Source organism: Myodes glareolus, chromosome 18 (assembly GCF_982192425.1).
Source record: "Myodes glareolus chromosome 18, mMyoGla1.1, whole genome shotgun sequence".
NCBI lineage: Eukaryota > Metazoa > Chordata > Mammalia > Rodentia > Cricetidae > Myodes > Myodes glareolus.
In genome coordinates this window covers 19314761-19327792 of record NC_142043.1, presented here as the reverse complement: position 1 = coordinate 19327792, position 13032 = coordinate 19314761, and the positions used below count along the sequence as shown (strand labels likewise).

General features: G+C 39.8%; 1 protein-coding gene across 2 annotated transcripts in view; it reads left to right on the top strand.

The window, feature by feature from the left end:
* The window catches only part of Pkhd1 (PKHD1 ciliary IPT domain containing fibrocystin/polyductin), a 456733-nt gene that overhangs the window by 90791 nt on the left and 352910 nt on the right, over positions 1-13032 (top strand). For both annotated transcript variants that reach the window (XM_087898011.1, XM_087898010.1), the window contains exon 35: positions 4980-5130. In XM_087898011.1, the coding sequence (XP_087754137.1) occupies positions 4980-5130 (151 nt within the window). The remainder of the gene's footprint in view (positions 1-4979; positions 5131-13032) is intronic.

Here is a 13032-nt window from a genome sequence, read left to right as displayed (position 1 = left end):
TTTAACACCTAGAAGACACACAATAAACTCTGCAAGGGACATTAAGGAAATCATGCAGCATATAACTGGTCCACTTCTTAAAAAGATTCTGGTTGAGAACATAGAGTACTATTTTCCAGGGTTTCTTTACAGAACCCTCTTCCAAGAGATGCTGTATCTCCTTGATGGAGCTCATATTGGGTCTTATGTCATTTGGCAAAGGTAGATGTATCTGTGACAAAACTGTGCCCTGTGCATCCATCCATCTTCCTACCTACTCCCGTACTCGACCACCACCTACCATTCATCTTTTAGTGAGTACTGCTGTGGTCTAGGTGTAGGTGTTGTGTCAGGTTAGAAATGCAATGATTCTAGGGTACAAATGTCAACAACCGTAAGTGGCAGGAAGACAGCAGACATAGTGGTCATATGCGATAAATGTTATAAACATATAAAGGGCTCAGACTCTTTAGGCATCCTGCCTAGAGGAGCATTTCTAAGAAGAGAAAGTACCACTGTGAAAACTCAGGCAGTGGAGGCAGCAAAGACAAAGTTACCATAGAGTTTTATGACCTGGTCAGAGGCCAGCTAAGCAGAAGCAGAGGGAGGAGAAAGGAACGTGACTCTAGGAAGAAAAGGAATGTTCTCCAGGGGTATGAGAAGGCCTTGAAGGACTCTAAACTCTCCATTAAGTGAAGATGAAGTCCCTGTCCAGGGTCTACAGTGAACCCCTGGCAGTATCGGGAGTGGTGGAGCCTGAGGCTCTTGGCTCACAGTGCACTTGGTATAAATGTCGTCTGTCAGCATCTGTGATGAAAGCCATGGTGGAGATGCCTGTGGGAAGAGCAGCCAGAGCTATGCAAAGCAAGTTCTGCTAAAGTGGAGAAAGAGAACTCCCAAAGGGGCTTTTGCTACTTACGCCAAAGAATGCAGGCCCTTATCACCTGTTCTCTTTCGCATCTGATGGCATCGACGGAAAGAGCAATAGATGGAGAGTCTAGAATTGTAGTTTCTAGAACTATTATTACCATGGCTTGGTTGAAACATTTTCACCACATTCTCTTAAGTATTTTTGAATATGCTTCATATCTATAGTTGTCTTAGTATCTATATATTTGTTGATATCTCGGTCTATTTTTATATTCCAATTTTTTTTTCAAATCTGATCTATTCTACCCATTCGTAAAAATTCATGTGAAAGAAAGCATGGAATAATAGTGTTTGCCAAACTTTGAAGTTTTTAAAATGGAAATCTAGTTTTGTTTTTGTTTCTTTAATACAGGGGCTCACTTTGTAACACTGGGTGACCGGTCTTATGATCTGCCTGCCCGGAAGGTCTATTTCAGATATAATGGCTTTGCTGCCACTTTTAGCAATGACTATTAAATGACAAGCATCTCTAGTGAAGTAATCAGAAATAAGTTAAAAAAAACAAAACAAAACAAAGCAAAACAAAACTCTAAGCCACCAGAAAGGGTGTTAACCTTCCAGAAGAGACGGACCTAAAGATAGAAGACAGCAACAGGCAAACTAAAGGGATGCCAGAGTGGCTTGAATCAGTTACTCAAAGTTCTGTCATAGAGGCCTATGAAGAGAAGGATGACATGTAAACACTTTCCCAATTAATGGTGGGAAAATGGAGGATTATGGGAGTTCAGACAACTCAGCTTGACATAATCCGTGGTAACACTGTAGGAATGGTTATTAATTAGATGGTTTATGAGCCCCCAGAAATAAAAGGAGCCGTCTGAAAGCCAACTCACAACTTCATTTCTTTCAGACAGGACTATATGTGATTTATGATGTATTCATGGCAGGGGTCCTTCACAAAATAGTCTAAGCATCTCCTCCAACCCAATAGCAGAAAAATAAATAGAAGGAAAGAAGGAGAAAACAGGTTGTACTTGCTCAGCCTCATGGAGGCTTGATGGGCCTTACAGTGCTCTGAAGGCAGGTATTTGTAAAATCCATTTTGCTTTTCTATATTTCACTTCCACATTTTCAAATATTACGTAGCATTAGTGTTCCCTATTCTATTTTTTAATAATTTTAAATTTGTTCTCCAGGAATTTTATAAGCATGTACAATGTATTTTGGTCATATCCACCCCAAACTCTCTCCAGTTCCCCATGGGACTTTAACACATGTCCATTCCAAACTTTTTTTTAAAATATGAGATGAAATGAAAGTTTATTTCAATAGCAGTACTTGTTGAAGAAACAATCTTACTCACTGTCTGCCAAAGATAACTGCAAGACAACCCCCCACACACATAATTACAAGGGTCACCCTCCCAAAACTGAAAAGAATGTATTTGTTCTTTGGAATATGGAAGTGGGCAAACCAGTGTGATGTCCCTTCAAACTTGATGGACTAAAAAGGAAATAAGATTTTCATCTCTGAATAGCCAAACATTTCCCATGCAGAAGTCTTAGTTATGCAGCCTGGAGTGGAGCCAAATTAGATTCTTGTCCTTTTTAAAATAAATAAACCGCTAAGCCCAGTTGGTGCTACCCATCCATGTATAGGTGTGGGGTTGTTCATGGAAACATAGACACCACTCTGGCAGCCACACTTTCCTCACTGAATCACTTCCAATAGCTGCTCAGCTAGGGGTGGGGCTCTAGGAGCCCCTCCCCTATCCCTGCTGGATTTTTGACGGGTTTTATCTTGTGCATATGGTTGCATTTCCAATGAGTTCTTATGTGCCATCTCTGGTTCTTACTGTCTGTCTACCCTGTGTTTTGGGATGTTCCCTGAACTTTGGGTGGAGGGAGGTTGTTATAAAGGATCCATTTATAGCTGAGTACCTAGACTCATTTATTCTCAGCACTTTGACTAGTTATGATCTCTAAACTAACTACGCACTACCCTCTGTGACCAATGTTGATAGCAACACAAATCAGCACAAAAATAAATGGGTAGAAGGTCGTTTGACCACTTGACCATTTTTTAAAATAGCTGTGTGTTCCCCACTAAGACCTATGATCTCCCACTGTGGGCTTTTTACCAGGTCTGTTTTTCGGTTGTTTTAGATCTGATGCTCCATTTCAGGAGCAAACATGTTATATTTACCCATTGATTCCATTTGCATTCTGTAGGGTGGTTTTACTAGTTAGATGATGGCATAGAAACATGGACTCAGATAAGTGAGGTGAAATATTTAGAGTTGAATGTGGATTACAACATCTTAACCATAATATGCCTAACATCACTGCTACCCAAACTAGAGCAAGCGTTACATTTATCGGGCACTTATTGTATACTAGGCTCTGTTCCAGTCATCCCATATACTTCCTTGTACTCAATTCTCTACCACCTCTACAAAGATAGGTGCTAGATTCTTAGTACGCATTTTATAAAAAGGAAAATAAAGTTTGGTGAGGGCTGTCTTCATTGTCATATAGAAGATAAGGATCTCCCCTGTCATTCCATTATATTAACCTGCTTTCACACCTTTGTGTGCTAAGGCTGCCCCAAGTCTCCACTGACTATATACAGCACAATGAAACCTCAAGTCATTGGAATGAAGAGACTTGGAGAGCCTTACATCTTCAAGTCAACATCAGGCATGCAAAAGAACAGTGGTAGGTGCCATGGGCAGTCGGTTTCTGATTAAAGGAGAACAGAACCCCCGCGATTAGCCTTAGGTTTGTGTTCACTCTGGGTGGGGTGATGTTAAAATACTGTTGACACTCCATAGGTCTAGGACACAGTCGTTGTGGAAGCTGTGTCTTTGCTAGGGAAATACAGTCATCATTTCTAGCAAATTGTCTGAGAAACCGTTTTGACGTTGATTTCAAGAAAGAAGTTAGAGTTTGACATGATTTATAGTCTCCCCGCCAGGGACCTTTGGCCTTCCTGCTGCTCCTTCTGCTCCTCCTGTGGGATCTGCCATCTTCCTGGCTGATGTTCAGTCAGCGCCTGCAAACCTGAGGGCCCAGCATGGGAAGCATAACACCCCAGTTCTGATCTTGACACTGAATAAATCTGTGGCTTGGCTTTATGCAAATCCCTCTGCTCTCTTTGGGTTACCTACTTCATACCTCTGCCTAATTTACAGACTGAAACCAGACCTTGCATGTAAAATCGCAGGGAAGTATGAGACATCATGCATTACGATTACTAATAATCTTTGAGTTAGTTGCAACAATGCCTAAAGCCAGGATTATTCTTGAATAAATATCACACCTGTTGGGGACGCTGCTTTCTAAGAGCACAGTTCTTCTAGACAGCATATTTTTAGACCCTCTCTAACTCCGTGCGGCTGATTTCCAATGGAACTCCAGTCTGCCTTCTCTTTTTTAAGGCAAAAGGACTGTGTAAAGTGAATGCCTGGGATATAACTGGTACATATATCGAATCTCCTTAGTCTGGGCTGTTAAGTAAGTTTAATTAATTTACTAAGTTAATGTTCGACTGCTAGCACCAGAGCCTCATTGCCATCAGCTGGGGAGAGGGAATTGAAAACCTAAATGAGCTCATTTTTTCACAGTTTGGAATTAGGGACCGGTTAGCCAGTTGTGAGGGTTTTCCAATTTCTCCATCTGCCCTGGAGGGATGCAGGCGATTCTCTCCCCCAACACTAAGTGTGAGTAAGATCAGGAAGAGGTACAGGGATAAGAAAAAAAAAAACCCCAAACAAAATAAAGAAACTCAGCTTAGGTTTTGCTTCCATTTCTCGACCTCAAAGAGCTCCCTGGGAGCTGCTTGCTAGGTGGGGTCTGGGGAGCCGATGCTCATGCGCCTAATTTGGAAAGGAAGAAAGGCCTCAGCGAAGGATATTTAACTGTGTGCATTCTCTCTGCTGGGTGAGCAGATAAAGGAAAAACAAATAAACAATAAAAGAATGGAAACAAAATTACAGAAATTTGCAAAATTTGACAAATGGTGGCCTCTAGTTGCCACAAGCTAATGGCTTGCAATGATTAATAAGAGTAAAAATAATTGCATTTCATTAAGATTGATGACACCCCATTTAACCTCCCCTCTTGTTTCAGCCCTAAAGTGGAAAGAGATGAAGTTCTCATCTATAATAGCTCCTGTAACATTACCATGGAAACTGAGGCAGAGATGGAGTGCGAGACGCCTAATCAGCCAATTATCGCCAAGATTACTGAAATACAGAAAAGCCGGGGCCAGAACACTCAGGTATAATCAAATCTTTTTTACAGACTGATTCAAACAGCTCAAATTAAATTTGTAATATTGTGTACATTAAAAAAAACAATTTAGTCCAAATGGCAGCGATATATAATATTAAATGCTCTCAGACTTTGAGGGGCTGATCCAATGCTTACCATCTGAATTTATAGTTAACTACGGTTAATCATATATTTTCTCCACAATAAATGAGCCCTGCCTGGCTTCCGTGAGGCCGAATTTTGAACAGATAACCTCTACATCATTTTGTCCTGATTTCTGCATGCATGTTAGAAAGGAGGTTCCTGTGCTTTATTTCTCGATAAAACAAATAGCCTACAATTTAACCAGGCCCTTCTGGGAGGCTTCCAAATCACTCAGCCATCTTCAGCTTGCAGAACAACAGTGTTGCCTGTCTATCTGGTTCAGTTCTATTCTATGGGGAAGGACTGTGAATGTCAGCCTCAGAGGAGATCCCTGGGAAGTTAGAAATAAGAAGGGCCAGAGGCCATTTGATCTGGCCTCTCAGTCTCAATGCATCCTATTTAAACCACCGAACCACTCTCTCTCCAAGTGGCTCTCCTGATTCTGTGCTCTGTAAGTCCCCAGTGAGAGATTCCACAGCCTCCCAAGGGAGTTTTTGAGAACTGAAATCAGAGGCTAAGAGTTCTTTGGAAATGTATCAGCTAATCTCTTACAGCTCCCCAGGCTTCTCTCTGTACGCAGACCAAAAATAATATTTATTGAGCACCTACTCCCTTAGGTGCCTTTCCTCTTATGAAAGCAGTCCTTAGGTCATCTTGTCTTTGTCTTTTTTATTTGGTACAAACATTTATTAAGAGCCTATTATATGTCACACGCTATTCTAGATCCTTTTGTGTATGCCGTTTGAGTCAACCCGTCCCAATCCCAATCTATACCTCTTTGGCTTGTGAGAAGAATTTCTGTGTAAGTTTCGTGTTTCTGCAGAAAATGTGTGTTGTTTTGAATAGTCTGTCTTCTGTCCTTCCGAAACTGGGTCCTGCCTATCCCCATCCCCAGGGGTCTCTGTGTTTATTTTCTCCTACCTCCACTCTTCCCATTCCTCCAAAGCCTCCTTTCAGGAGATTTCCCAAGGTCCTCACTTCCTGCTTCACTGGTCTCCCTGCAAATGCCTCTTCTTTCAGTCCACAGCTCACACTGACTTCTGGTTTCCAAAGTCACTGCCCTATAATTGAAAGTCCCACTTCAGTCTTTGCTTCCTACTCAGCTGTCCGATGCGACTGTAGGGGACACTGAGCATTGTTAAGCCTCTCTCAATCTCACTTTATAAATTATTTTTTTCTGACAGATTCCTATGTGTATATATGCCTTTAAGCTGTTTTTATGCCTTTTGACCTCTCTCATGTCCCTTCCCCACCTGATGAAAACTTTCCTCTTGCCAACAAGTCCCTCTCCTCTTTCATGCCCCCTCTCAGCGTGTGACTATTGAGTTTGATCTGCATTTTGTGCAGGAGCATGCACAGGATGTTGTGTAAACACTGAAGAAAATGATACCCTCTGCCCCAAACCATTAACTCTCAGAAGTCCTTTAGAGAGAAGTGCCTCATGAGATGTCCCTCACCTGCCTTGAAATGTTGAGGGGCTCAATCTTGTGCAAATAACCATAACTTCAATGAGTTCATGAATGCAACAGCCATGCCATGTTCAGAGATATCATTTTGTGATGCCTCCCTTTTCTCTGTCTCTTACGCACACACACACACACACACACACACACACACACACACACGCCTTCTACAAAAGTCTATGAGCCTTGATATAGAGGTCTTGTTTAGTGATAAACACTACACTAACGTTTATTCTCAGGATCAGTTTTAAGCCTCTTCTTTTACTACCTTGGTGTCACTTTCAGTCTGAATGGGTAACAGTCTAGCATTCTTGGGTTGTCAACCTAAGCAAATTCTGGGTGGCAAAGGATCCAAGAGGAAGGTTATCACATTGGTTAAGTATCTGAGCTTTGAAGCTCTACTACCAGATTTGAATATACTACTCATCTCAAGGAAATTGTTTTAGCTATCTGTGCCTCAGTTTTCTTATCTATATAGTGGGGATAATAACAGTAGCCTCCTGATCAGGCTGTTGTGAGCTTAACTGCATGTAAGAAACTGCTTTAAGTACACAGGTAATGTCCAGTACTAGTCACGACAATATAAGAAAATGGCATCAAATGATTATTCACAATATTTGCTGCTTTGACCAGATAATTTTACCTATTAGATTTTGTCAATTTTTTAAACATTTTGGTTTCTAATTTTGAGATGTGAGGGATCTTTAGATGCCTAATTTATTTTAAAATTCTTGAGCAATGGATATGAATTGAGTTCTGATGTAGGATTTCCCTCTATATGCTGTGATTATAATTAATGAATAAATAAACTGATCTGGACCTATAGAAGGGCAGAACTTGGCTAGGTGGGAAAACTAAACTGAATGCTGGGAGAAGGAAGAGCAGAGTTAGGGAGAAGCCATGTAGTTCTCCTGGAGACAGACACCAGAACTTTAACCAGTAAGCCACAGACTGATGGCAATACAGAGATTAATGGAAATGGATTAAATTAATACATAAGAGTTAGTCAATAAGAAGCTAGAGCTCATGGGCCAAGCAGTATTTTATTATTTTGGGGCTGAGCAGTCAGGAAACAAACAAGTGGCCCTTCTCCAACAAATTGGCACCCATGTGACCAACTAAAATTCACTTAAAACCTGAGAGAGTTTGGGAAGAAATTCTAGACACAAAAGAATAGAGTTAAGCATGGCTTGGTAGTGGCATTTTCTTGGATGGGCTGTGTTTGCCAGAAGCAAGCGGAGGTATGGCTCCTTTAAGAGAGGTTTTCGTGATTCAGCTATAGCCATGCCATTTTGACATGCCAGATTTCTGGGCCGTGCTGCTGAAACAAACTCTGACACAGCCAGAACAAACTCTGATGAGGTCCGGCTATGGAACATTTAAATGGGTTTTGTGAGCAGAGTGCTACAACCTGCTTAATGGCATGATATAGACCCACTGTTTACCTGGAACTGGGACAATATGCATAGCTTACAGAGGCGGTTAATGGACTTCCATCATGTTGGACTTGGAAGAACAAGCAGAAAGTACTGTATTTGCTCTAGCAATAACGCAGCTTAGATTTTTAAGAAGCACTTAGCATTTTAAGAACTACTCCTGGACAGTAAAGAATTACAAATACACAATAGGACAGGTCCAGATAGAAAAGACTTTTAAATGGGTCACAGTGTTGAATAAATGTACATAGGCTTGTGGGGGAGAAGAAAAAGAGTACAGAGAGTTATAAAAAGAAGTACATGTTTTTTTAAAAAATAATAAGCCATGTAAAAATGGAATATACACAGAGTCTGGGTTATATATATTATTGATTTTTCTTTGAATTTTTTGACTGTGAAGGAGCTAAGTAACTAACATATATACTTTAAAGGTATCTTGTCTTCAAAATTTGGGTCTAAGGATATGTTGCTTTGGAAAAGAGGTTCTTCTTTGTTTCCACAGAGGATGAGAGCCTGTGGATTGCTTCCAAACTAATGTGGTTTGACGGACCAATACCCCCTGAAAGGTCACCATGAATACCCACAAAAACTACTTTACCCAACAAAAAGTAGGAAGCAGTTTGGAGAGAACTATGCCCAAATATCCAAAATGATTGTTTGTAAATGTTTGTTTACGTTTAAAGAGGGATATGTTATAGAGATTTACTTTGGTATAGATCTTGGTTTGTTGATAGAAATTTTAGGTCAATTTTGTTATATACATATATTTCTGCTCTTGCTTAAGGTATTGTGATTGTGCAGCTCTTTAAAAATGTATTGTATAATTAAGAAGTATAGGTTAATAGATAATCATCTATAATAGTCAAGTTTGTAGTCATGTTAGTTAGGTTTTCTAGATATATAGAGATATATTTCAGTTAGGCATTCTTCAAATCTTTCAGAGATCTTCAGAATATGGGATTTAAAATGTTTTAAGAACTTAGGACTTTTCATGACAATGAGATACATCTGCTCCTGGCAGCACCAATTACTTCAAGAGGAAGATGGGCACTGAAGAGGCTCCTTATGGAGTTGGTTAGCCATTTGCGCAAGAAACTGCTATTGCCTGGACTGCTTGATGAACTGGACATGAAGGACCAGCAGAGAAATGACTGTTGAACTTGCCTAAAAGTGAGAAAGGGCCTTCAGGGTTCCTGCTTCATGAAAGAGTATGCCAGAAACATTCAGGACACAGAAAAAAAGTGACTGGCTGGCTGCCAATATAGGTGTAACTTTCTTTGAAATAGGTGTCGTGCTTTGTGGAAAGTCTGCTGGATATTATGGGCCTGTAGACTGAAGATGGGTGCCCCGATGGTAGAGAAGAACTTTGGGTGACTGTCCAGGCAGTGAGATGTTTCTGTCATTTCTAGAGTTTTGGAAGTTGCTTACAATGCACTTCTTGTTTTCTTAGGTAATATTATATCCTTCTGGAGTCTTTGATGGAGTTGAAGAATAGATAGTATTCATTAATACATAGTTTATATATTCATATATATAAATAATGATGATATTTATATTATATAATTATATTACATATAATATAATATTATATATAATTATATATAATTTTCATTAGTTATCATAAAAGATAAAGTAGATATAGATATTGTAACTCTAATTCTTGCTTGACACCTCTTTTGTTATATGTAATTTTACTATGTTAAAATTAAAACCTTTTTTATTTAAACAGAAAATGGGAGGTGGTATGGGATTCCCCTTTGTATGCTGTGATTACCACTAGTGAATAAAGAAACTACTTTGGACCTATAACAGGGCAGAACATAGCTAGGTGGGGAAAGCTAAACTGAATGCTGGGAGAAGGAAGAGTAGAGTCAGGGAGAAGCCATGTAGTCCTGCTGGAGAGAGGTGCCAGAACTTTAGCAGGTAAGTTACAGCCTCGTGGCACTACACAGATTAATGGAGATGGGTTAAATTAATAAGTAAGAGTTAGTCAACAGGAAGCTAGAGCTAATGAGCCAAGCAGTGTTTTATTATTTTGGGAGTGAGCAGTTGGGAAACAAACAAGTGGCCCTCCTCCATCAGAGTTCTAAATGTGTTCAAGTTCTGATGTCCTCTTAAAAAGATAAGAACCCAATGTGAAAGGATGTCTTCATTGTTAAGGAATAGGTGGGAAGTGAGGTAAGGGTAAGGCTCACAGGAGCATGCCTAGAGTTGACTCATTCCAGTTCAATGAAGCTTTGGGCGTTGCCCAGACTAGTATCTCAGAGATGAATCAGCTAAGACTCATAAGGACAAATCTTGGTAAAGATCAGATAGCTTGGTATTTGACATCATAGCCATCCAGCCATCAGTCACTGTGGAGAAAGTAAGCCCTTTGCTGTTTGGGAACTGGACTGGGGAGAATGAAGGCATGTCTCAAATACCTACTGTGCTGGTGAAATATATAGGAAATTCCATTCTTGAGGCATGAGGAGATATATGCCACAGTTTTGGCTACCACATGTGGTTGTGGTGATTATAATGTCATAGTTTAAATAGTCTTTTAGGAGCAGAGTCCTTGCAAGTAGCTAGGGGTCATGGAACAGTGGAAGAGAGTTATGGTACGATCATCAGAATCTGAAACCCATGTTAGCCTTAGCAGGTCCCCAGTTAACCAAGCAAATGTGTGGGACACAATTTTTTACCTATTGACAGTATTTATATATAACGAGTAGGGTGTTATCAATGTGGCTTAAGTGGGCACACAGTTGCCCAGGACCCAGGAAAATATAGCTCCAGGTAATGGGAAAACACTTAATCCTACATTGTATTCTCTGGTGAAGTGGTTTGGCTTATTTTAGAAAGTGAATATCATGATACCCACAATAAACTAAGTGGACATAGAGTTGATTTATAACCCAGACCATTATGATCTGTGTTTTCTCTACTAGGGTCTTAGGGTCTTTGTTAAGACACAAACCAACTTTGTCTGAGCTTAGATTTGGAGAACTACAGTACTGGCAGCCACTTCACTGAGCAAGTAGAATTTTTAGGAACAGAAAGATCCCCAAGACAGCTGAATCTGTGAATGTTGATTTTCTCTCTCTTGCTCTTTGCGTGTAAGTATGAATATATTTATATATTTATGAATATGTACGTTTATCAAGGATATTTAGGAGCATTCTATGCATGATTTATAATGGGAATTTTATGAAGACCTATGGTATTGCATAACTTGTCTTTGGAACATTTTAATTCTATAGTTTTTAAAGGGCTGACACCTCCCTTTATGTTCGCATCTTGAAAATAGTTGTCTGTTGTCGCTGTGACTGGATACGTGTGTGTGTGTGTGTGTGTGTGTGTGTGTGTGTGTGTGTATGTATCCCAAGTGTTAAGTTTGTGGTTGACAATATGAGGTCTTAACAGGGGAACATAAACCATAGTGGGATGGTTTTTCTGGGGACGGCAGATGGCTTTGGTCCTTTGTTTATAGCAGGGCTGATGTTCAGCTTGAGCAAGCCCGAGGCAACTGTAGAACTCTATGACAAGTGCAGAGAAGGGAAGGATATGGAAAGCAGCTTTCTCTTCTTTTCTGCCTCCAGGAAATCCTGCCAACTTCATCCCACTCACTCAGTTGTTTGTCCCAATAGTTTTAGTGTGGTTACTTGAAAAGGCTTCTCTCAGAGGAAGTTGTTTCTAATATTTCATAGAAGTAGAAAAATAATCAGAAGCAATGCTTTTCAGCTTCTCTGGGAAACACCTTTGAATCTAGAAACTTGTATCTACTAAAATCTTATTCTGTATGAGGATAAAATAAAGATATATAGTTTAGTATGAGAACATAATTAAATAATAGAAACTTTAGAAAGTTTACCTTCCCTGTGCTTGCTCTGAAAGATGATTGAGAAATTGTAAAAAGAATCCAAAAAAAATTACATGACTTACAGAGAACAATAATGAACAGAAAACCAGAAACATAGTAGGAGCAACATAAAAGTTGTCGGTGGTGTATCTCTGGACTTAATGTTTTTTTGTAGCACATATGTGTGTGTTTGTATGTATGCACATGTGCATGTAAAAGTCAGATATAAAACTCATATTCTTTCCTTCAGGCACTGTTTGCCTTTTCCAAACATGTTCTCTCTCACTTACCTGAGCTTTCTGCACGCATGCCAGAAAGCCCCGAGGGTAGACTTACCTCTTCCTCATGAGAGCCTGGATACCAAGCCCTTGCTACCATGGCCAGCTTTAGTTTTTGCTTTTTGATTGTTATGAGACAGGGTTTATCTGCGTAGCCCTTGCTTTCCTGGAACTCACTTTGTAGACCAGGCTGGACTTGAACTCAGAGATCTGTCTGTCTCTGTCTCTGGAGTGCTAGTATCAAAGGTGTGCAGTACCACTATCCATCCAACATCCCACCTTTTTTTTTTATTTAAATAGGAACTTTGGTGTTAAACTCAGATCTTCTTGCTTGCCTGGCAAGAATTTTATTCCAGGAGCTGTTTCTCCAGTTCCTTATTATGGTTTTCAAGAATGGTTTCTTACTAAAAGAAACAGTGAAATCCTTCAATTAGATGTGAGGAGAAAAAAAGTAGAAGGGTAAGTCCTTTCTTTGAAGAAATAAGACAAAGCTCAGTTTAAAAACAGAAAGGTAGCTGGAGAATGGCATATAGTGTAACAAAGTGGATTCACAAAGGAGAATTCTGATAACAAAAGAAGACAGATCACCCCTAAGAACCCCCAAACTTTGAATTTAGAGACTGTTAGATAACAGGAATAGAGCACAAGAGTCTTAGGGTCTTGACTGCTGTGAATAGACAACTGATCCTGGCAATTTTTATAAAGAAAAACATTTAAATGGGTGGTTTACAGTATAGAGGTTCAGTT